We start from the raw sequence: 26,219 nt of genomic DNA on the forward strand, positions 1-26,219 counted from the left end.
GTTAAGCTTTTAGAAGGGTATGGTGCTCTATAACTATTTTTATGAACTTGCATATCTGCGTTATAATACACATACTGTCATCTCATCTTTAGTAGCATCGAGATAGAGGTTCAAAATAAGCAATATCCAATCTTTTTTTTTTTTTAAGATTTATTTATTCATGCATACAAGAACTGGTGTATAGGCCAGATGTGCAGGAGGGTGAGAGGATTCACCAGAGACAGAGCGGGGAACAGAACAGGAAGACTGACTGAAATACACTGCTAAGTGGAGCAGCGGACAAGGCAGGAGAGGTCTGCCATGCCATGTGGGTATCTCCCAGGCCAGCTGGGATTGAACCCTCATTGCAAAGGCTGCGGACAGCTTCACAGTGCTGGGCTCAACTGCCTGCGCCACCAGGGAGGCCCAAAATATTCCATCTTGTTTTATTTCATCCAATACCCTTATAATTTGACTACAATCTTTTGTGAGATGTGTATGATATTTTTAGATGTCAGACCATCTTGGTTCAAGTGTTCTTCCTTTTCTCTTCTTTTGGAAATCTTTCTTGGCTAAAATTACCTAAGATAACTAATTATTGATTGTGGGCGTTTCTCAGTAGAATATGTTGATTAGCACCATCAAGTCTATGGTTGCAATATTCACTGTGCCTGGTGCCTATACAGTTTTGTTACAACTTTGTTCATACCTTCTTCACTTTGGGAATGTTTGGTAAAACCTGCGTCACACTGTGCTGTATTTAGAATATTCTAAGCTTGGTTTAATGATCTACTGTCATCTTCTTGAATTCTTACTAATTTTTGATGGAGTCCCCATTTTTGTTTTGCACCAAAACACAAAAATTATGTAGCTAATCCAGGTGGCAAGTGGCTATCCTATTGGCTAGCACAAAGATAGAACATTTTAATAACCATAGAAAGTTCTCTTGGATCTCATTGCTCCAAGAGAATTACATTTCATGCAGAATTTTGCGGTGTAATGTACAGCAGCTTTGGACTTGTGTTTTACCATCAATGGCAGCATGTCAACTCTAAGTAATCACTGTATGGAAAGTTGGCAAGGTTGATATTAGCACATTTGGGAAAATAACTAAATTTGGAAAGCATGTATTATATTATTTTTGAGTAAGTGACAGTATATCTTATTGCCTAAGAACTTGAACCTTTACTGTCCAAAAATTCTGAGTTTATGTACCATCTGTGTCATTTGCTATATAAATGACTTTGGTAAGTTATTTCTTGAATTCTCTTTTTTCCCATTTTTTAAAGTAGAATTTAAAAAGCTCCTAACTTCAAAGAGCTTTTGTGGGAGTGAATGAAATAACACTATTCTGACTTTACCACAGTGGCTACACCAGAATAAATCTTATTTGATCTCACTTACTGAAAACTATTTAAAAACTTTAATATTTACATAGTTGCAACTTTACCTGGAGTAGTCAGCATGCTTACTGTACTTTTTCAAGTGATCCTATTTATGCCTAGAAATTGTAGTTGAATTATACTAATTATTATTGACTATAGTAATTTCTGTGCATGTGCGTGCATGTGTTTACTTTTTTTTTTTTTTTTTTTTTTTTGCTCTTTTAGAGAGTTTATTACTCCAAAAGTACAAAGTACATTTTTGGAGCATTATAATAATCTCCACAGCATATTCTGCCCAGTAGTTATAGTAGCATCTAACCTAAGATGTACATAATGATCCCAAATTCTTTTTTTCCCCAGTTTAACTGAGAAATAATTGACCTATAACATTTTATAAGTTTAAGATATACATTATAATGATTGCATATATATATATTGCAAAACAATCGGTAAAGTGAGTCTAGTCAATGTTCATCACCACACAGTTACCTTTTTTTTGCTCTTCTGATGATAACTTTTAAGATCTACTCTCAGTAACTTTTAAATATACAAAACAGTGTTGTCAACTGTAGTCACTATGCTATGCATTATAGCCCCAGGATTTTTATTTTTAATTGAAATAATATTGGATAGTCCATCAAGTATTACCACCACAGTGCACCTACCACCCACTCCTCCATTTTCCACCACCACGGCCCACTGCACTTCTTTTCCTCTTTGTTCTCACCCCTCCCCCACCACCTCCAACTCTTGGTGCTTCAGTTCTGTAGTCAGCTATCAAGGGTTTGTTTTTCAGCTTGTCTTTATCTGACTACTAACTTAGTTACTTTCTATTGTACATATTAGTGACACCATCTGGTATTTATCTTTCTCCTTCCGACTTATTCCACTTAGTATTATACCTTCCACCTCCATCCATGTTGCCGCAAATGGCATGAGTATCTTTTTTTGATTCATTCTATTGTGTATATATAAATATCACATCTTCTTGATCCACTCATCTGTTCTGGGGCATTTAGGTTATTTCCATAATTTAGCTGTAGTGCTAAATAGTGTTGCAATAAACATGGGAGTATATGAGTATATGTTTTCTTTCAAATGAGTGTTTTTGAATATTTTAGGGAGACACTTAGGAGTGGAATTATTGGGTCAAATGGCGGATCCATGTCTAATGTTTTAAGACCCCTTCAGTTTTCATCCCCACCAGCAGTGTAGGAGGGTCCCTTTTCTCTACATCCTCACCAGCACTTATTCTTGGTCTTTTTGATATGGACCATCCTCACAGGTGTGAGATGGTATCTCATGACCACAATAATTTCTTTGTGAAAGTGTGTAATATATGAGTGATTAAAAATTGACAGTACACTTGGACCTCAAAACGAACTATGTTACTCTTCACCAGACTGAACCATCAGTCCCTTCAGCAGAACCCTCTGGTGGGTGGAGGAATTGAGGCAGTGTTGACTTCCGCGCATCCCAGCCTTCCCTCGGTGCCTCTATCTCAGGAACCTATGAGGCCCAGGCAGCCACAGGTTCGACAGCAGCAGAGGCTCCTCCAGGTATGTGACAGGGGAAGTGAGGGCAAGGCATGATATGTCCTCAGGAGTCATAAAAAATAACAGACTTTTCCAAATTTAATTGCCCAGTTCCAAGAAACCCTAAGTGCTAAATTGGTGCAATTTATTTCCAACTTAGCTAGTATCTTCCTTTGTCTCTGCATCTACCAGGTTACAGGCAGAAAGTACATTTTGCAAAGCATCCTTTTTCCATTTCACAGAGGATCAGAAGGTAGCTGGAGAGTTAATTTAATAATGTAAGCTTCAGCTTACTGAGTCATTAATTAACTAGAGGTCATGCAATTTGAATGCAAAAATTTCTCATATAGATTTAAAAAATCACACCCAAAATTGAGCTGTCCAGAGCTTTTACCACATTCCTATAAGGTTCTGTAATCCAAAAAGTTTCTACACCTCTGGTCTGTTTAGGCTGTAAAGTTAGAATTACATAGGTAGGGTATTTCAATAGGATATTTCATTTCATCTGTTAGAATCCAGAGAGGTATCTTTCACTTATTTGGCATAAATACTTGAATTTCTTGGATCAAAGTTTCCACCTCTTGACACATTGTTGTTCCTGACTTCCCTGTGTGGGAAATACAGGCTATCACATTTACCTGTTCTACTTGTCTTCATTATTAACAACTTGTCCTATATTTTTGCATAGGATATTGCCTGATAAATATATACAGTGGACTATAATTTTATTTGCAGTCCAACTTGAGATGAACTGTCATTATATTATTATGAAGAAAGAAAAAATAAAACTACCACAAATGGGAGTCTAATATTGCTGAGGTACCCAAGGGCTATGCTCGTAGTGTGAAGTCAGTGAGAAATAAACCAGTCATGCAGGAGTGGGCAGTAAAGGAACTTGCATGTCTCAACATGGACACTTAACTGGAGGGAAGAAAAATACATCTGCCCTGAAAATTTAAATCACGAGCTTCCGTGGGTTTGAGGTCTGAGTCAGTATGATAAAACAAATTCTGGCCTGGCAGTGCCCTAGGGGATAGGCAAAAACCAACACAAATCCTGGTAGAACTAGTCTTTACAATTAGAAGATTGTTGTAGGATGCCATTAGTTGTAGGACCCTTTAGTTGTAGGATGTCATTGTAGGGATCCCAATTTTTAACTTAAAATGAAAAAAAGTCATATCACAAAATCAAATAAAATACAATAGTTGGTTTGGGTTGAATATGGTCCCATTTAGTATCTCCAATGTGTAAAAACCCCTCCAGTCCTCAGTTTTGTCATAAGTAAAATGGAAATAATTATAGTAACTACTTCTTGAATGTGTAGTGAGAATTAAATAAGAAAATGTGAGTGAAATACTTACTTGATAATACTACTTATTAAGATGATCATTAATATGGCTGTTAATACTAATATTTTCTTAAATCAAAACAGTTTTTCCTGAATTCTAAGGATATGTTTTCAAAAGGTTTTAAGACTTTGTATTTCTCTCTATTTTAAAATTTCTCAATTCCAAAACACTAAAGAAAGTCATTACATTATTTGTTAATTTACTACTTCCTGTATTTGTTTTTTAAAGCTATAAAGTTTAAAAACCTTCCTTATTTGTTAATATGTCCTATTTATATCAAGTAGCATAATATTGTCTTTCTGGTATTTTTTTCTTTACCAACACAATCCCCTGGAGATTAAAAAATAAAAACAAAGCAATTGTCTCCTGCATCAGGATTGTGCCTACTCCTTTTTTGGTGATTAATTGCCTCCATAACAACACAAATTCATAACTTTGAAGTTGAGTTGATTTTTTTTTTTTTTTGGTAGAGACCCAAATGGAGAATTGGTTTCATATCGTAACCACTGTGTTTCTGGTTCAACTTATATTGCTTATTTTGGGATTGATTGCACCTTCCCAAGACTTCTGCTAGTATTCCACATTCATGAATATTGTGATAAATGCCACCTAGGAATAGCTCTTCTATTACTTGACCTTAAAGAAGACAAATAGATTGGTGAATGGTAGGCAAATCAAATTAGAAAATGCCATTTGGATAGAAGTCTGTCATTGTTATCAAGTTGAAGTGTTTGGGTGGAGGAAATTGTACAGGTCATTGAGAAAACTACCTGATGGTTTCCCTTCTGTGTCACACCTAGTTTGTGTTTCTTCAGTGATGTAGAAATATTTTCCGAGGGCCATGTGTTTTGACTGATAATTCATACCAGAACTTCTCACATCTGCATCTTCCTTTTAAAAAAAAATCTAATCTTCAGGAGCTCTTCAAGAATAGCTACTCCACCTCCGCCTGTTCTTCCTCCTTCATCTCCTCTTCCTGTTGTTCTTCCTTGTCCTCATCAACATCTTCCTTTAAGAAAAATAAAGATTTTCTCCATATATCCAAAGGAATTAAAAGATAGCTACAGAGCAGTCCAAGTCTAATCTGGCAGTGTAAGATCAAAGATAAAGAATAGAGCATGATTTGAAATGAATTAAAACAGTAATTACAAAAGATGTCCATGGATATTGAAGGTGGTATAGACAATGAACACTGATTACTGAAGGAAGAGTGTCCTGGGGTCCAAAAGTCCTCATAGACAAGCAGATTCCTTCCTTTCCCTCAAAAGAAAAACAATGTTTGGTAAGGCAAAGGTGGAGAAGGCAAGAGTATATTATTTTTATTTCAAAAGATTGTTAGATAAAAGGCATATTGGGATATTGGAATGTATTCAGCCCCTACTTATAAGTGTATATTCCTTTTTCTCTCTTTATAGATGCAGCAAGCCCAGCAGCCCCCACAGCCCCCACAACCCCAGCAGCCCCAGCAGCCCCAGCAGTCCTCACAGCCCCAGAGTCAAAGCCTTGGTCTTCAAGCAATGCAGCCCCAGCAGCCTTTGGTAAGACTTGGAATTTTGGAGCCAGACGTGTGGGTTTCTTCTTTAAAGTGGTTGCATTTTTCTTATCCCATAAGATTGTTAAGAGTCCAAATAGTCTAGATATACCCTAGCAGTTTTTCCCTAGAATTATATCAGGGTAGGATTGTATTATTGTATAGTGACTATATTTTTTTTTCATAGAAAGGTATAAATACTTGGGGTGCAGTAGCTTTCACCATTTTTCCTCTTCAATTTTTAGACATTTCCATGGACTAAAATATTTATATTCAAGACACTAAATTTTTTTGGAAACAATATTAAATGATCATAATATATAAGGAGGTTTTATTACATATAGATTATCTTACATTGAATTTTTTACAATAAGATAAAAACATGAATGCTTTCTAAAATAATCTTTTCTGATGTAAAAGAAACTTTGATTTCAACCATTTAGCCTTTGCTGCAAGAATTTTCATGTAATTTATAATTGTATAGTTCATTTCTCTAGCTTTTTAAATCAAAATTTGAAAGGTTATGTGCATACCATAAATCAACATTTTCTATACCTCAGTAACTTATAGTAGCCTTTGGCAATACCGTATCTCCATTTTATTATGTGCTTACTTGTTTTTCTTTAAATTGACTTTTTTTCCTATTTATTTGAATGTATTTTTTAAAGAAATATTTTATCATTACCATCGGTAGTCACATACTTACCACCCAGATATACACTTGTCATTATCAGAAATACTGTAAAAATAAAGTAGGTAGCTCAGTAATATGAGTTGTATGAGTGTTCCGTACAACAAGCTGGCTTACACATATAAACCATACATTAGAAAATCCTGGTTATCAGGACATGTTTTGAAAGATGAATGGTTTCATAGCTTGTGCTAGAGAAAGAACAACATAGCTGTGGTAGTTGCACATTAGGAAGATCAAGGTAGAGGTAGGTGGTAAAGGAATGATCATGCCCAAATAGTACTGTTTCTGAAACATGGTCATTTGGGGTAGGGCAGCTCTAGTGGGTTGTACAAGCATCTGCCTTGACCAGTTTGATCTCTGTTTTTAATGAAATTCTTTATCATGATGTAACTTGGATTCCTTTTTTTCCTCATGGGTCTTAAAATTTATTATGATGCATTTCAAAAAAATCTTTTTTAAAGTACAGGAACAATATAAATACTCACTTCCTTTAACATCAGCAGTGTATTAGTAGAGACTGGGCATTACCTAAAAATGTTGTGGAAGACTCCTTCAGATGGGATACTGCTAGCTGATTCTAAATGTCCCACCCAAGAAAAAATACGTAATTCTTTATTGTCAAATTATTTCAAACACACTGAAGACTTGTAAGAACAATACAAATTGCTATAAGCCCTTCATCCAACTTAATTTTTCAACATTTGCGTTATTCTCTTTACACACACATTTCACCTATTATCTGTACAAGTAAATTACATACTTATGCCATTTTACTTAAGTTATTTTTTCAAGAACAAGAGTATTTTCTTACTAAAGCTTGGCATAATATAATAATATCAAAATTTAACATTAATACAATTCTGCAACCTTTTTTGCGAACTATGCCAATTGCACCAACACTGTGCTCTGCAGTTTTTTTCCTGGTCTACAATCACACTTTGTATGTCTTTATCTTTTATGTCTTTTTATCCATCTTTAATTTGGAACAATTTGCAGCCTATTTATTATGTCTATGTGGCATTGACTCTTTTGGAAATTTATAGGATATTTATTTTGTAGAGTGTTACTCAGTTTGATTTGAGGCTTCCTCATGATTAGATTCTTAAGCATTTTTGGTAGGAATATACAGAAGTGATGTGTTTATCTCCATGTATCACATTAAGCAATGCATTATTGGTGATTTTACTTTACTGTCTCTGTTTAAGTGATACCTGCTAGATCTCTGTGATATAAAGTTACTGATTATCCTTTTGTAATTAGTGAGTAATTTGGGCACTTTTTTCAGACAATAATTATTCTTTGACTCATAAGACCTTTACCAATCATTGTTAGTATTTATTAAATTGTTTTTGCTTAAGTCCATTTTTATGATTGTAGTGGGAAAATGATAATTTGCTAAATAACTGCCATTTTTCTCTACATTTAACAGCACTCTAAGAAATAACTCTTCCTTCTTCATTTGTCTATCTATCTGACTCTACCTAAGTTATGTTTAAATGTGAAGCCTAACATTTGACTGTTTGACTGAGAAGAATTTAAATTCTTCCTCCAAACATTATGCAATATTTTATAGTTGGATATGGCATCGATTAGATTAAATTTGACAACTTAAAAATTCACTTTCCTTGAAGTGTATTATGATGTCAAGGCAGTAAAAAAAAAGCTTAGGGTGACCCTAATCATCTGTTTCCATATACAACAAAACATTATGGTGGTATTTTGACAGAAAGCCAGGATATAAATCAGAAGTGCAAATTATTTAGTTTGTATTATTAAATGTCGACCTGGCAAAACCTCAACCTTTTCCTTCTAATTTATAAGATACTTGTTAATCTGTAATATTCATGTTATCAACAGAGGACTATGTAAAGAAAAGTAGTATAAAACTATTTCAGAGATTTAATACACATTTATAAATGAGTACTTGACTAATAATTATAAAGAGCCCATTAGAGAATTATAACTTCTTTGACTAACTATGACTAATAAGGAAATGGGTATATAATACATGTCTACTTTAACAAAAAAGAAAGCATTTAATAGAACTGCTTCAGTTATTTTGAATATATAAGTGTATGATCACATTTTCAGCAGTTTTTTAATGTCATATAAAAATATATATTGAAATGCACACACAAGGATCACAAATAAGAATATATTCGTGCATTCAACACATTTAAATTTGTATTTTCTTCTATTTGTTTTATATATTTAAAATTATATATTTAATCATACAGATATGTAACTGCCATCCTAAAACTATGTAAATTTCTTTTTTTCCAAATGTTGACTTTGATTTGTGGTTACACACCCTTGTAAAATAGTAAATAATTTCAGCAAAAACATAATATTAATTGACATCTGCAATTAAGCAAACATTAACAGTATCTTCATTAACATTTTCGTTGGGGGGAAGCCTTTCACCCATCTGTTATTAACCATCATTTTTGTTGGTTTATGATATAATATGTTGGAAATACATAAAATATTAAGGTATAAAATCAGTTCTATTTTTAAAGAATCATACTACATGAACACAGATGGATATCAATAACAAATATGTATAGCTGGATGTGGCATCAATTAGATTAAATTTGGCAATGAATTGTATAGGATAACAAAAATAAACATTTGATTCTATCAAATGGTTAAATTTATCAACTTAGGCAGAATTGAGATAATCCATCCCCCTGTTCCATTAGAATGAAAAAGTATCTAACATAGGAGAATTTAATCTCTACTCATTTAACAGCTTGATTTAATGAATTTATTATATGTAAATAATATCTATCATTTAGATTTCTAAGACATAAAAGATTGTATTTTATTCACTCGTTAAAACTGGTTTAAAACTGCCATCTCGGGCCTCCCCAGGTGGTGCAGTGGTTGAGCGCTGGGCTGCGAAGCTGCCCGCAGCCTCTGCAGTGCTGGTTCAATCCCTGGCCACCGGCGAGGGTCCCACATGGCGCACAGACCTCTCCTGCTGCGCCCTCTGCTCCCCTCAGCAATGTGTTTCCTCAGTCTGCCTGCTCTGTTCCCCACTCTGGCTCTGGTGAATTCTCTCACCCTCCAGCACTTCTGACTGTACCCAGTGCTTGTATAAATAAATAAATATTAAAAAAAAAATTGCCATCTCAGGAGCCACCCCGGTGGTGCAGCAGGTTGAGCAACGCGCTGGGAAGCTGTCCTCAGCCTCGGTGATGTGGGTTCGATTCCCGGCTGGCCAGGGAGAGACCCACATGGCGGGGCAGACCTCTCCTGTATCACCCACTGCTCCCCTCAGCAGTGTCTTTGGTCCATCTGCCTGTTCTGCTTCCCACTCTTATCTCTGGTGAATTCTCTCACCCTCCCATGCCTCTGACCTATACCCCGGTTCTTGTATAAATAAATAAAAAATCTTTAAAAAACAAAAAAACCCTGCCTTTCTCAGGGGTTTGGTAGGTTAATCGGAACATGACACATAATTTTCCTCATTTTGTTCATTAGAAAAGTTCCAGAGAAACAGAACTTTTACTCACAGCAACCCTAATGATTATAAAATCCACAGTAGACTTTTTACCTTTTTTGTTTTAAGGCGAAGCTTTTTAAAAGCCCTTTTGTGAAGTACAGTCTTTGATGTTTTTAGCACAATAATGTAATCACAAAGTAATCATTTTTACAAAGGCAGAAATTGCACACACTCATGTATGTGTGTGTGTGTGCCCGTGCGTGCAGTGTGTCTGTGTCTGTCTGTCTTTTAAGTCCTAGAAAGGGTTAGGAAATTTAAAATTTCACTTAGAGTGACAGATTTCAGATAATTTCAGAATTAGAAACTATAGGGATGGTCAGTGATCATAGATTCCTTTTTGTAGCACACTTTTATTTTGCATTCTTGTTTATATATACCCTTAATTTTATCAGTATATACTACAGATTTGTCATTTTAAATAGCTGTGAAGTCAGTCTGTTGTGTTGCTTTGCTATTATTTGCTTAACCACCCCACCAACTGTTAAACATTTAGATCATTTCCAATTTCAAAAATGTTTGTTGCTAGGAGTATTTTGATATATAGTCTATTCCTCTTTTTGGTCTTCTCACAATAAAAGAAAGTAGAAGTGTAAGAAAAAAGTTACCTCTAATTCTATTTTCAGAAGAGTGATAATATAATGTCTCAACAATATTAAGAAAAGATTTGCACTTTCAATTTTTGGCATTGTTTCTTATTCCACTAAGATGTATTACATGTACTTTAAATATATTTATTTAAATTTATTTAAACATCTCCAGCAGACCTTAATCTTGTTACTGGCCAACGTTCTTTATACTTTCTTTCTTTGCTGAAGACAGAGCTGGCTGTTGCAGAGAAGCTAGTTCTGACTCACTGAGGGTTCTGGTTTGTGCAATCATAGGGAAGCAGTAGTAGTGCTAACACAGCCACCTCACCTTGATGAGGACTGCTCTCTGGTGGCATGCACAATTCAGTTCAGTGGGTGCTAAATCAGCACTCAGATATTATAGAGCAACCAGTGAAGTACCAAGCAAGCCACCGACGACTTAGACTCCTATGAAATGACTGAACAGAGGGACTGTTCCTGGAAGTAGTAGCAGAACTAGAGGGGTTGTGTTGGTTTGCCAGAGAATCTAATAAAGTACCACAAACCAGGTGATTTAAACAACAGAAATTTTTTCGTCTCATAGTTCTGGAGGCTAGAAGTCCACCAAGATCATAGTGTCAGTAGAATTGGTTTCTCTCCTCAGCTTCTGGTGGATTACTGGCAATACTTGGTATTCCTGGACTCAGAGAAGCATACCCACCTCTCTGCCTCCATCTTCTCATAGTGTTGTCTTTGTGTGTGTTCATGTTCAAATCTCCCATTTTCATAAGGACACCAGTCATCATTGGATCAGGTTCTACCCTAATGACCCTTATTTTAACTTTTTACTTCCTCTGTTAGGACCCTGTTGCCAAAATACATTCTCAGGTACTAGGGATTAGGAAACCAACATATTTTCTTTGGGGAATAACCTAACCTATAGCAAAGATGACAGAAAGTATGAGGAGATTGGAAAGTTAATGGGGGAGGTGAATCTGGTGGCACTTGGGAGGCATTAGAATTTGATTCACTGCTTTTTGACTCTTCTCCTGGATGATGCTCCCTTGTCAACAACATCAGATGGGAACTTCTATGACAATAATAGGCAATATCTACCGAGAGAGGTCAGACACTACTCTACACCTAAGTGTCAAAACAAACTATTTTGAAACATCATGAGAAAACAGGGAAAGCTTTTCTGTGAAAAGAGCTAGAATATGTAAGGAAATCCCATGTTTACAACTTAAAGCTGGTGTTGGCTTAATATCAGTGTCTGTGTTGTCATTGCCTATTTAAGTCACTTCTGTGAAGGAAGAGCATCTGGAAAGTTATATTTGCCATCCCTAGTTTTGGCCTGAATTATAGTTCTGGGCTTTAAAAAAAGTTTCAGTTTTTAGTGCTTTGACTTAACTCTTACCTAAATACGTTAATAGGCGCTGATCTTCTCTTAAAATCTGCTTCCAGCTTTTAAGAAAATATGTTTATACCATCTTATTGCATCATTTCCTTTTATCTTAAATTCAGGCTTTCCTGGTGGAGTGATCTGGAGAACATGCTCAAAAAGCTTTAAAAAGTTGACTTTTAAAGTTTATTGGACTTGTGTCAGAGTCATATAATATTGACTGTGTCTTATAAAATGTGCTTAATAGCAGCCAAGAGTTACTTAGCAGTAACATTAACTTTTAGTCAAATATCACATTTGAAATTGTCATTTAGGCTTCTCAAAAAACTCAATGTATCTTTCAGAAAAATTGGAAATTTTTTTAGAAAACCTCTGAAATTCAGAAGTAGCCAGATAATAGTCTCCTTTTTAAGTGGAAGAAATTAGATCCAGAGAAGTTAATTGAGCCATATTGCCTTCTTTTACAAGAATTTGGATTTTTTTTTTTCTTTTTGAAGGGAAAGAAAAAGTAATACAGTTGACCTTTGGACAATTTTGGATTAGGGGCCACAATTCCTCATTAATCAAAAATTCAGGGGCCTCTCCTGGTGGCACAGTGGTTGAGTGCTGGGTTGTGAGGCTGCCCATAGCCTCTGCAGCGCCAGTTCGATCCCTGGCCACCAGCAAGGGGCCCACAAAAAAACAAATAAATAAATAAATAATTCAAGTTTAACTTGAGTCATCCCTGTCTCTCCACCCGCCCCTATGCTGTGAGCTCAATCCTTGGGTTCCAGATCAGGATGCAACCAAATGATATCCAAGATTGGTTGACTCTGAATATGGAACCTGTGGATAGGATAGGTGAGCCTATCACATCACACCTGTGTGGTCCAAGGGCTAACTATATTTATAAAAGGATGATGGGATAATAAAGCAGAAACAACTTATTTCTTCAACAAAAAACTGTGCATATTTAAAAAGACTGCATGCAAATTTCTGGTGAACTATTAAATAAATGCATGCTAAATACTCTGATATCCCTCAGCAGCTGGTCCTCGCAAAGTGTATTACTACATGAGTGGAGACATGCGCTGCTGCCCGGGTACCCTGTAAATTTTAGTGGATGGTCATTACCGTGCCTTGGTCTGTTCCATTAAGCTGGTAACCATGAAGGGTTGTGTTCCATATTCATCACAGAAACACAAACTATCTAGACTCTCTTAGTTAGCAGTGCAGGTTTAAAATAAATGTTGCTTTATTTTAATAAATAAATTTAATAAATAATAAAATAATTTAATAAATTTTTCCTTTTTTAAAAAAAATGGTGCTTTGTCCTTTTAATGACCAGTAAAACTCTGGGGCATAGGTTTTAGGGTGCAGTTGTCAGAAGGATAGAATGGTGCCTGGATCTAGATAACCAGTATTGAGTGACTTCATTTGTTGAATGTAATAGCAAATGAAGTACACACACACACACACACACACACACACACACACTCCATAAGGAAAGAAAAACAGGTTAGAAGGTAAGATGATTAACCAATTCTGAGGCAGTCATTCACCCACAGAATTTTAACAGTCAGTTTCTGCTTCTGTGCTGATAGGAAAAACCAAAGAATTCAACTTTTCTGAGACAAGAAAAATTCAATAACATTTATTTAAATATAAATTGCTAGCTAGTGATGCTTTCCGCATTAGTCATTGAGAAAAAAGATGAAATGTTCTTTAATAAGCATGTTATGGTAAACAGGATGGTAGTTAATTTGTTTTCTTTTTGAGTTGTATGACTACTTCGTAGATTTTGGATATTAACCCCTTGTTGGATGTATGTTATGTAAATATTTTTTCCCATTTGGTAGGATGTCTTTTTGTTTTGATTATAGTTTCTTTCTCCTAGAGCTTTTAGGTTTCATGTAGTACATTTGCTTATTTTTGTTTTTGTTTTGCTTGCCATTGTAGTCAAGTCCCCAAAGACATCAGTGAAGGCTTGGTCGTGAAGTGTTTTGCTTATGTTTGTTTCCATATTGTATGATTTCAGGTCTTATATACAAGTCTTTAACCCATTTTCAGTTATTTTTATGTATGCTGGGAGATAGTGGTCTAGATTCATTCTTTTGCATATGACTGTCTAGTTTTTCCAACACATTGGTTGTGAAGAGACCATTTGTTGTTGTGAAGATGTATTTATTTTTATTCCAGGGCCATACTATTTTGATTACTGTAGCTTTGTGACATAACTTGAAGTCTGGAGGGGGGTGATGCATCTGCTTCTTCCCCCACACCCCAAGATTGCTTTGGCTATTTAGGATCCTTTATGGTGCCATATGAATTTCAGTAATTTTTCATATGTTGATTTGCATGAGATGGCCATTTTGACATTAATTCTTTCAGTCTATAAACTAGGAAATACCTTTCCACTTCTTTGTGTCTTCTTCTATTCATTTTAACAATGCCTTGTAGTTTTTATTGAACAAAAAATGACAGAAGAGCTACATAGACACATCACAAAGAAGATATACAGATGACTTAGAAGCACTTGAAAAATACTTCATCATCACTTGCCAGCAGAAAAATGCAAATCAAAACAACAATGAAATGGTTGACGTTCATGAGAACAACTCATATCAAAAAGTCCAGAAACAATAGGTTATAGTGAGGATGTGGAGAAGAAGGAACTTGCATACATGTTGGTAGGAATTTAGACTGGAAAACAGTATGTAGGTTTCTCAAAATATCCCATCCCTAGGTATCTACCTGAGGAATGAAGAAACACCAATTCAAAATGGATTTACACACCCCTGTGTTCATTGTAGCATGATTTATAATAGCTAAATATGGACAATTTATAATAGCTAAATATGGATATAACGTAAGTGCTAAACAACAGATCAGTGGATAAATATGTGTATATATGCACAATGGAAAACTTCAGCTATGTAATGGTATGAAATAGAATGAAATCTTGCCATTTGCTAACATGGATGGAACTGGGAGGAATTATGTTAAGCAAAATTAGTCAAAAGGAGAAAGACAAATCGAAAGGGAAGGTTGGGAGTTGGAAGCAAAAGGAAGAGGGGACCCAGTGCTTTGGTGATAGGTATATTACATATATCTGAATGGGTGTGAACCTATACCCCTAAATCATATACAATATTGTAAACCACTACCTCAATAAAAAGGTCATGCAAAGAAAAAAATAGTGATACAGGGATCAGTGAAAAAAATATCAGAGTATATTTTTGTTGTTGTTGTTATTTTCTGTTTTTTTTTTTCAGCAGAGATGTTTACTGGGGACTAGCTCTATGCCTCTGTTAGTTATACCTGACTGATATTTTTGAGCTCTGTATTTTGTCTTATGATTGTCCCAGGAACACAGAACACAGCACAGCTCTTGCTCCTAAAAAGCTCAAATTCCAGGAACACTAGAAAGAGAAGCAATTGTCTTGCTACACCATGTTTGATAATCTACATAGTGCTAAGGATAAAGGAATAGTGATGCAGTCTTCAAATGCCTTAAAGAGTAAGTGATAAGGGGGTGCTTATCTCTGAAGGATAAGCTGATTTAGAAATGTTTAGGGTAGGATGAAGAGAGATGCAAGAGTACTTTAGGAAGAGAGGTTAACATCTGCAAAAGATGTTGACAGCGGCAAGCGAAACCATGATCATCTCTTCTATGGATATCATCCACAAAAACCTTTCCTTCTTAATTTACACATTTAAACAGGGAGGTTAAATATAACACAAATTATGAGTTTTAGGACCTCTAGTAAAACTCAGTTGACCTATTACCTGTGTTAGTAAATTAAAAGTTCCATCTTCTACAGTGATGATTCTGAAGTTTAGCCAAGTATCAGACCACCTGGGGGAATCATTTAAAATTACAGATTTTCAGCACTTTTGCCCCAGAAATTCTAATCCAGGAAGGTGGGTGTTTTAAATTTTCCCTGATAATTTTTATGCTCCCTCAGCCACACACAGTGTCCAGTGTTTTGTACAAGTTCTACGACTTGGTTTGAAATGCTCAGTAGCGAATTTCCTGTAGGGACTTGGCAGTATCTTCTCTTTCCCTTGTGATTCTGCTTGAGAACATGGACTCTCTTGCCTGCTTGTACACATACGCACATAAAAGCAAGATAAATTAGTATCGGTGTTTTTGAAAGAAAGATGTGGTAAAACACCACAGTGAGAAGATTGTAGAATATAGCTATATTCCATTACTTCCTTCTGGTCAGCCTCAGGAAAGAAGCTGATCTCAAATTTCTTGGCCTCAGAACCCATTCACATTCAAAACTCTTTATGGACCCAGTGAACTTTTGTGTATCTATGAAAATTTACTGTATTAGAAATTAAAACAAATACTAACAAATTTTTGTTTAGTAATTTATTCTAAAATAAATTATATTAACAGAAATATTTTCATGAATAATGGGTATGTTTTTGAAATAAAAATAGAAGAATGAGATATATATTTTAAAAAAATTCTTTAATACATTTATTGCAATATCATATATAACCTTTGGAAAACTATATTATACATTTATGAGAAGAAAATGAAAAAATAATCTTAGTATTGTTATGAGAATGTTTTTGACCGTGTAGTATCTTAATAGGGTCTTCCTCCTCCTCTGGATATTACCACATAAGGTCACCCAGCAGAATACCTAACCATATCAATATTCCCCCTAAACCCCATGCTAGTACACATGCACATGCACACGCGCGCGTGCGCGCGCGCGCACACACACACACACACACATGTTTGCAAGCTTTCTGGGTAGTTACTTCCTAGGCTTCTCAAAATATAGAATTTGAGGAGAACACCACAACATTTATTATTCAATTTGGAGCTGACTTTAAATGTAAAAGATAGCAGCTAAGTATTTGTTAAATGAATAAATTAAAAGTTAGATATTTATGCAGTGTACCTCAATATATTAATTAGATAAAAATTTAGGATTAGGCTTCTTTGTAGTCAGACATTTAGTATCTGGAATTATTTCTAAGTAAATTAATATTTGGGAGCTAATATTTCCAGTTCAGGAGATAGTGGTTAGGATCATAAACTCTGGGTTCAGAAATCTTGGTACAAATCCTAACCCCAGTCCTTAGACATATCATGGGCAACTGACTTAACTCCTGGAAGTTCATTTTCCTTTTTTGTGTAATAAGAATGTAGTGGTATAGGTTCATAATCTCTTGCGTTCATATCCAAAATTGAAACATCTCTGAAAATGGAAAGTTTATTTATAACTCATTGAACAACAAAAGATGACCTGGGTAGACAAAAGTTCTTTTCATTTAGCCTCTCTGCTATGACTAGTTTTGTGTTTTGCTACAGAAATTTAATGTGTTTGCTTCTGGAGTACTGCCCTAGACCTTGTTTTGTCTGTATACATTTGACCCTTGAATAACACATAGGTTAGGGATGCTCTCTGTCTCCCCCAACTCTCGCCCCACCACATGAAGTTGAAAATCCCCATATAACATAGCCAGCCAACCAACATCCTTGGTTGGTTGAATCTGTGAATATAGAACATTCAGATAGAAACTCACAAAACTGTGTTGTGCAAAAGCCAACTGTATTTGAATGGTTCATAATAAATATGCACTGAATCCCAAACATCTGTTCCCAGGGACTTTGGGTAAGAGGTTGAAACAGATATATCTAAATCAGAATTAAAATATATATTTATTGTGTGTGTGTGTGTATAAAATCTAGAATACTGATAAACACATAGTACCATATTGGATTTTGTTAGATAAGGTAATATTTGCAAATGAGCTCAGAAATAAGTAGAAAAGAAGTAAAGCACTTCAGGCCTCCCCTGGTGGCGCATAGGTTGAGCGCTGGGCTGAGAAACTGCCCGCAGCCTCTGCTGCACTGGTTCGATCCCCGGCCTCCTGCGAGGGCCCCTCATGGTGCAACAGACCTCTCCTGCCACGCCCGCTGCTCCCCTCAGCAGTGTGCTTCGGTCCTTCTGCCTGTTCTGTTCCCCACTCTGGCTCTGGTGAATTCTCTCACCCTCCCGCTGACTGTACCTAGTGCTTGTATAAATAAATAAATATATCTTTAAAAAAAAAAAGTAAAGCACTTCTTATTTTACTAAACTTTCCTCCGTATCAGTGATAGGTGGGTTTTTATTTTTCCCTCTTGATTTAGGTAATTAAAAAATGGAAAGATACCGTTTTCCCACTTCATATCGGGGAAAACTGTACCTTTCTTGTTTTTAGGAAGGTTTAGAAATTGAAATTTTCAAAGTTAGTAATTTTGTTAATTTTTACTGTGTTCTAAGAACTGCTGGACACTAGGAATTCATCAGTAGAGAAGCCCGGTGTTAATCCTTAAGTCACTCATGGTCTAATGGGAAGGAAGCAGTTGAGTCAGGCATTGTGTAAATATTCAGTTTTAAAACAGTTCAACCTGGTCCTGCTACCTAATTGGATCACCAGATAAAACAGAGGACTCCCAATTACTATTGAGTTTCAGACAGAGTCACTCTTCTGTAGCATTATATAGCAAATATTGCATGGGACACACTAAATGCAGTATACTCATCCCATACAGTATTTAGGACAATCTTAGAAGAAGAAAAAAAATATTTAAGTATTTGTTGTTTTATTTTTAAGTGGGCATTCTGTATTTTCACTTGCTAAATCTTGCATCCATAATGATAATGTGGGCTATTTTCAACCATCTTGGCAAGTTCTGAGAAGGAAATAGTTGTTTCCCTCCTATTGGACAACTGAATTTTAAAAAAAAGATCATTTCAGATGTATGGGAAGGGTGAAGGGAAACTAAGGGGGTTATCACCCCAGGCTGGAAGAAATTCCTATCCTGAGGCCTGATAGGGCAAGAAGAGGGAAAGAAATAGGGCCACTGGCAGGGGCTGTGGTCTTCCCAAAATGAGATATGCCCTCCCTGCCCCACCAGAGAGCTAATACAAAGAAAACTGACCAAAAAAAGACAAGACAAAACTTGACTCTTCCCCCTCTCATCTTCACCCTACTCTGCCCTGCAGTCTCTTGGGTGTGTCCTTCCCCAGATAGATGTCAGAAAACAAGGGGCCTGGCCCCCCCACTACAGCTGCCTGGTGGGAAGCCAGTGGGTGGGGAATGAGTCTGGGTGAAAGTAGGCGGGGAGGGGGAAGAGAAAGGAATAAGGAAAAGAGCAACAGTCTGAAATCTGAAGGTTAAAGGAAAAACTAAATCCATAATACCAATGATTTTAATCAAAAGTACTTTTGCTTCTACAGAATACTGATTTTTTTTTTCTTCTCTGGGAGAACTACCACACTTTCTTATATCAGCTAAATGGATAGAACCACAGCATGTCACTCTCATCTTGTGCCTGAGTTCTGATCTTCCGATTGACCCTAGAAATGAGCACCTCCTTATAGCTGGCACCCCTGGGGCCTCCCTGGACCCACCCTGACCCTGGTGCTGGCCATACCATGGTAACAGAGAGACAGGCCAATCCTCATCCTCTGTCAAGTGGGGAGGCACCGTCCCAAGTGAGTCCTGGAGCTAGGGCACTGCTCTCCCTCCTCAGATCATCGTCTCTCTCCACACAAGACAAGGCTGTGGTACTTGAACAAATCCTCTGACCAGAGAGCTTTCATTTTGTCAATGAAAATGGTGTGTAATATCGTGATCCTAATCTGCCAATTGGGGAGGTGAAATAGCCAGTCTCTTCAAACTGCCATGCCACCCTGAAGTGGGAACTCCATCAAGTCCCTTCACATAAATTCTAAGAGACCACCTGAAGAGTGAGTCGGGCCCTTCAGACATTGTACCCCAGGTACACCAGGGTGTAGATGAAAGTTCATTCATGAACACTTTTATCTTGCAGTATTTAAAGTACGCTTCAGACTATCTGACCCTGGGGTTCCATCTCGATTCCTGTCTGATCTCCATCCTTTCTCCTGTCCCCATTGCAGTTTCCCAGACAAGGCCTGCAGCAGACCCAGCAGCAGCAGCAGACAGCCGCCCTGGTGCGGCAGCTCCAGAAGCAGCTTTCCAGTAAGTCCCCTGTCTGTCCCAGAACAAATGGCTCAAAATAAGCAAGCAAGCAAGCAAGACAGTGGTAGCTTCTCCAAACACACACTGTCTTCCTTACTACCATTTTCATCTTTGCTTTTGTTCAGACTGTTTTTACTTTGGATCTGATTTGAAGCCTGCTCTTCCTGGAAAAGGCCCAATCTTTTTCTTGAATTGATGATGTCTTCCTTTTGCTTCCATCAGAACTGGAAATGTTTCTTTTCATTTGAGGAGCCCCTATAGAACTGCAAGTGCCTTTTTTTAAAAAAATGAATCTGGACAGTTCAGAGAACAGCTACGCTCATACCCTCAAACGAGCGAGGTTGGGTGCCTCCCAACGTCTCAGGCCAGCATCATCCTTCCTGTGTCTTGCTCACTGGGGCTGTGACTGTTATTACCATTGCACCACCCTACCCTTCCTGAAAATGACTCAGAAAATCAAAACTTATAGTGTCACAGACAGCGTGACAGGATCATGCTTTTTCCCCAGTAATCTTGCCTGCAAGTTTCATGTCTCATGTCATTTTTTTTTTTTTTAATTCTACCTCTCAGATTCCACTCTAAGAACCCATTCTGTCACACCTCATCCCAGTGCTAGCAACATGCCCCGGTGAATAGATCAGCCCTATGTTGGAGCTGCAGGACAGGAAGTAAGAAGACTTAAAATCCGGTGCGACCTCTACCACCATTATATGAATTAAGTGGTGAAAATGAGACTTACTATTTTCTGAGTCTCAGATCATGTGCTTCCAAGGAACAAACTAAAGAGCAGCCAGTCCTATAGGCAGCAGTGTGGGTCTGATAGGCTATTGTGAGGAAAAGGGTCAACTTACGGTGAGGGGCAGCTTGGTTTGAGTATATTTTTTTTTCACTGCAGTGATGTCTTTTTTTTTTTTCCTTGAGGTTACATTGATTTACAACACTGTAGGTGATTCAGAGGCACAGGGCACAACTCTTCAGGTCTCAGATACAAGTCACCACACCATTTTCCGCCTGATTGCTGTTCATGTTGATTTCCTGGCAAAGGGAATGCCTCTCTTACACCATGTGTCTTAACCAAGGACATGACCAAGACTTTTTTTACCATTAAAAATATTTCCCTCTTCTAGTTGCATTTAATTTTAGTTAAATCATGTAAGTCAATCTTCTTTCCCAACTACTGTTTAATAGATGTGGCCTATTAACAAATGTCTGGTTAAAATTTCATTGTGTTTCATTGATCTCAAGTTTCATATATTTGCATGACTAAAGAAAGGATATAATTTTAAGACAGAGATAACATGTTTATATTTAAGATTTTGTTCTAGTCTGTAGAAATATGTACTAGTGATATTTACAGAGTAGCCCCCATTTGGGGAGTGTATTTACTCATTTCCTTTTTCCCACATTTTTTTTTTTTAAAACTAGGATTCACAGAGCACTTTCTTAGGTCCAGGAACTATGACTTTGCATGTAGTAATTCACTTAATTCTTAAACCCTGCCATCTATTAGGTATTATTCCTCTCATTTATTATAGATGAGAGAAGAACTAAAGAATGGGGACATGACTCATTTTCCAGGGTTATTCAGGTAGCAATAAGGGACAAAACTGAGATTTGAACACCAACTTGGGCGGTCTCTTTCCAGCGCCCCTCTCTTAACCTTTTCTACTGTGTTGCCTACAACTAGCAGTTACACCAACCTCCTTTGTTGTTTAATAACGACAAAGCCGAACCACACATTGCACAGCTCCAGAGGACTCTGCATCCTAGTCCACATGAAAGGGGCCCTTGGATTTGAAGTCCCACTAGAGGTGTACAAGCAATAGCTGTTTCTAAAACTGTCTTTCTTTGTACCTTCTGTTCTTCCTTTTTTCTGTGTGTGTGAGAATGCATACATATATGCGTAGGCCCATGCTGCATCAACAGTCACTTCTGTACCTCTACACTCTGTTAAAGTTGAAGTAACAGGGGCCTGAGTTCAATCCCAGTCAGGGAGCAACCTACATGGCGCAGCAGACCTCTCCTGTCTCACCTGCTGTTCCCATCAGCAGTGTATTTCAGTAGATCCACATGTTCTACTCCCCACTCTTTCTCTGGTGAATCCTTCAAATCCACCCCTCCCCCCCCTTGCAACACACACACACATCTCTGGCACATACTCCAGTTCTTCACTAAGTAAATCTTTAAGAAAAAATATTTTTTAAAAAGTAGAAGTAACATTGGACTGTAACATCATGTAGGTTTTATGTGTGTATCATTATTAGTCAACATCCCTATATAATAAATTTTACCACTGAAAGTGCAAGTCCATCCTTCTCCATACAATTGACCCCTTTACCCAACTTACGCTCCCCCTTCCCTTTTGGTAACTGCCAATTTGGTCTTGTAGTATAAAGTTTTTGTTTTGTTTTGTTCATTTTTTTGTTTGCTTCTTTTTATACCATAGATGAGCAAAATCATGCAATGTTTGTCTTTCTCTGTCTGACTTATATCACTATGCATAATGCCCTCTCAGTCCATTCAAATCATGCCAACCCTCTGGAACTGTACTCTCTCTCTAGCTTATGGTCATTTGCAGAAAATTGTCCGATTTCAAGTTACTTCTTTCTCACACATTATAATGTCAATGTTAAAATAGAATTTCTGGCATGCTTTTAAAAAACTGTGAGTACCATTCAATGTGTTTATGATATTTATAGTCCTTATGTATGTTAGTAGTGAGTTATCTTGGACAGGCCAAAGCCCATGCCAAAGCCCATGCTTTCCTGAGAGGGTGCTGAGGTACAACAGGTCCCTCTACAGTGTCCTGGCCCCATGTGGTACTTGGGTCCCTCTGCAGAATGCCCTCAGCTGTGGCACACTGCCACCAGGCTCACACTATAACCCCTTCCTGGCTGGCTGTCCCTCTCTTCCTGAGGCTGGAGCTGAGAGGAATGACAGGAGGGTAATATCTATCTGTGGCACAATTTTACACCTGTAATTTTATATAAATTTATTTTTTTCATTAGGTAACCAGCCACAGCAAGGAGTGACTCCCTATGGGCACCCATCACACTTCTGAATCTAGAAGAGAACAAGATATGAAGTTTTGTGTTTGCACTGAAAAATAGAACATCAGATTTAATGCATTAATCATTTTTAGAAAAGTTGTCTTCATTTGTTTCATTTCTTTGAGGTTTTCCTATATTTTATTGTACATTACATATAATGGTTAAACTTTAAACAAAAAGCAGAGGAGGAGAATGTGGTATGTTTTGGTTACATTCAACTTTAAAACAGGTTTTAAAATGTGTATCATTTCTACTTACTCTGTGAAGAGATTGGTTGCAGGTATTTGAAATTGGTGCTTTTTTTTTTTTGAATCTCATAGAAAGAATGAATTATTGTGAAATATATAGTATTTATGTATTCATTAGTCATTTTTTTTCACACTCTCCCAGACCAAACTACTGATTTGAAAGTCAAGTCAGATCTTGACAGAAAAGTGACCCGTTTATTCTGCATTCACCTTTGATGGTGAAATGGACATTTATTTGCATCGCTCTAATTTGAAATGTTTGTAATTTCATAAGCACTTTATAAACTTCATTCTTATTTATGTAGGATTTCTCTTTGCTTTTGTTGTGGTCAAAAGGTGCTGAAGCAGATTGTTTCTTAGTACTTAAACTTCTTAGACCAAGAACTTAAACCAAGTTTTTGTGAGAGTCAGCTTAAGATATCTGAGAGCCTAGTAGAAGTAGTTAGATACCGAATTTGTTTTCAGTGGCAAGATTATTGACCAGAGTCTTTATGAGATTCAACATGTAAATTCTAATGGCCCAGGCCACAGTGGAATTATTCCATATATTTATTACCAGATTTTGGCAAAAATGACTGTCCAGTTTCAGTTCTCCTGAACATTATGACAACTTGAGAAAAAAGATCTCACAGCTAGCTTGAAATTCCAGTGTGTGACCTTGACCTGGTTTCCAGATAACCTGGCCCCAAACTCCAAAAGGCTATGGTTTTCCCAAAAGCTGTATTTGCTGTTTATTTTATATGGTAAGTATTTGCTATTTTCAATTATTAATGTTGGTGTCAGTCTTGGTTGTGTATTGCATATACTGTATTTATAAATTGGTGCAAAAAGCACAAGTAAATTATACATCAAATTTATTATAAAGAAATAGTAACTATTTTAACTTTGTTCAAGTATGTGGTAATTTGCTCCTATTAGAGTAAAAAATACAGTAAATTATTATCAGTTTGTGTAACTTAAGAGTATTCCATATGATATTTTTTTAGATTTAGATGCATAAAATTTTGAATGTGAAAATTGCAGGGCATTTTAAAACATAGGTGGGGGATATTCCCTTGTTCTGTGTTAATGCATTTCTTTTGCCATATGATATTACATGTAATGTAGTCAAGCATACTGTGAATAGATTTGTCTATAATGAGCAAACCATGTAGAACTACTTTTTTTAAAAAAATGTAGCGAGTATAAATTTAGTAGTTTATTCCTTTTGCAAATCATTATATAAATGATTTATATCTTCCTAGATGAGTTACTCATTGCAAAGTTTGACACATGCCATCAACCTCAAATACATGTCCGCTTACTTTGCTGTGGCAGCGTCCATGTGAACTGCTTTGTACACTGTGAACCTATTTCACTCCAGCCTGCTCATTTCATGTTTACTCTGGGCTGGAAAAGACTTTGCCAAAACATTAAAGACCATTCTTTTCACTAAATAACATATTCTATCTTCTTTCAGAAGATAAATCTTTACATTTCAGCTGGTTTTGTATATCAGGTTGTTTTTTGTTTTTTTTTTTTAAAGATCATTCTTAGAAGTTACAAAGTTATTTTTCTTCAAAGTAATATATCCACTTTATAAAGACTGCCTTGGCAAAACAACCGAAATGTGAATGTTGTGCCTAGTGAATGAGTCATGTTTTGTCTTGATTGTTGTCTTCTCTTTTCAACAATTATTGGTATTAAAAAATGCCAATTTTTAGTTTGAACCACATTTTTAGCTCAATATTGCAAACAGCAGTAATACTGTTTCAAGAACGAGTGTTGTAATTGCATAGCATTTGTATGCACTTTATATCTTTCAGTTAGTGAAATTAATTTATTAATCATTTTGCACATGTAATCTGTGGGGTATACCCTTTTTGTTGTGTCTTTTTATTTTTTAAGGTGAGGAAGCTAAGTGATAGCAAGGCCATGTAACTCAAAGGTCATACAGAAAGTTGAGGGGAAATCTAGAACTGGTTTCCTCCTGTGCGTTATAAGGAAAACCTTCCATTTAATCCTCTATCTCCAGAGGTTGCCTTTTAGCAGATGCATTACTTTGCATTACAGTGATCACAGGGGAAGCCCTATCTTTTTACAGAAAGTAGTAATAATTTGCTAGAGTAGAGAGGAAATTATTTTAGGAAAAGATGGATCCTAAATTCACTTAAAGATTTGAAATTGAAAAAAGCTGGACATTAAGAAGCCCTAAGACACTCTAAATTCATTCTTGCATTTATTGTTTATTTACTCCTCTTAGCTCAAAAGCGGAGAGACATGACTGTTAGCATGAGTGTCCTTTCAGCACTTGTGGCCGTGGGATACAAATTGTATAGCAACAATTAATAAGACCACCTCTTAGGTGGACCAGCTGAGAGTTGGTGATGAAAACACAATGAAATGAGCTCCCCAATCTATCTCAAATGATTAGAAAGGCTAACAGAGCTTTCAGTTTCATGTGCTGTGATCACTGAGCAAGACCTATAGTATTTTATTCTTTTCACTTATTAGGCTTCTTTAATTGTTAAATAACAGTCAAATACTTAAATAGATGCTGGAGAAATTGCACTAGAGAATCCCAGCCTCTAGAATTAGAAAAGATGAATGATATAATGTCCCTCAAATCATTTTAGGTTGAATTAAGCATGTAATATAAATGAATGAATGAATGAATGAATGAATGAAATAAAAATGTCAATGAATTATAAAAAGCAATGTTTTTAGGTAGGGTTGATCAAATTTAAGTACAGTGAAACCTCATTATATGTATTAAATCTACTTTTTTCTAAGCATTTTCCCATCACATAAAGGATTAGTATTTAATGAAATAAAATGCTCACAAAGCAATGGTTGCCCTCAGAAAATTTTCCTCATTAAACACCTCCTAATCAGTAGTAGCTGAACTATAAAAAGAATTTTCATTGTATTTTTTAAAACTTTTGATGCATCCATTTGGACAATGTTGTAATCAGCTCCCTTTTCACATTTTATG

The 26,219-nt window shown here is 36.3% G+C and overlaps 1 protein-coding gene across 3 annotated transcripts in view; it reads left to right on the forward strand.

Moving 5' to 3' along the window:
• Nucleotides 1-23,008, forward strand: part of MED12L (mediator complex subunit 12L) — a gene marked incomplete at both ends in the record, with an annotated part of 372,007 nt that extends 348,999 nt beyond the window's left edge. For 2 of the 3 annotated variants that reach the window (XM_084232379.1, XM_084232381.1), the window contains 4 exons: nt 2,767-2,923; nt 5,664-5,786; nt 19,866-19,947; nt 22,956-23,008. In XM_084232379.1, coding sequence (XP_084088505.1) covers nt 2,767-2,923; nt 5,664-5,786; nt 19,866-19,947; nt 22,956-23,008 — 415 coding nt within the window. The remainder of the gene's footprint in view (nt 1-2,766; nt 2,924-5,663; nt 5,787-19,865; nt 19,948-22,955) is intronic. The other variant, XM_084232380.1, reaches the window with a different exon arrangement.
• Nucleotides 23,009-26,219: the final 3,211 nt, after the last annotated feature.

Source organism: Talpa europaea (assembly GCF_964194135.1).
Source record: "Talpa europaea genome assembly, chromosome: 4".
In the NCBI taxonomy this organism is placed as follows: domain Eukaryota; kingdom Metazoa; phylum Chordata; class Mammalia; order Eulipotyphla; family Talpidae; genus Talpa; species Talpa europaea.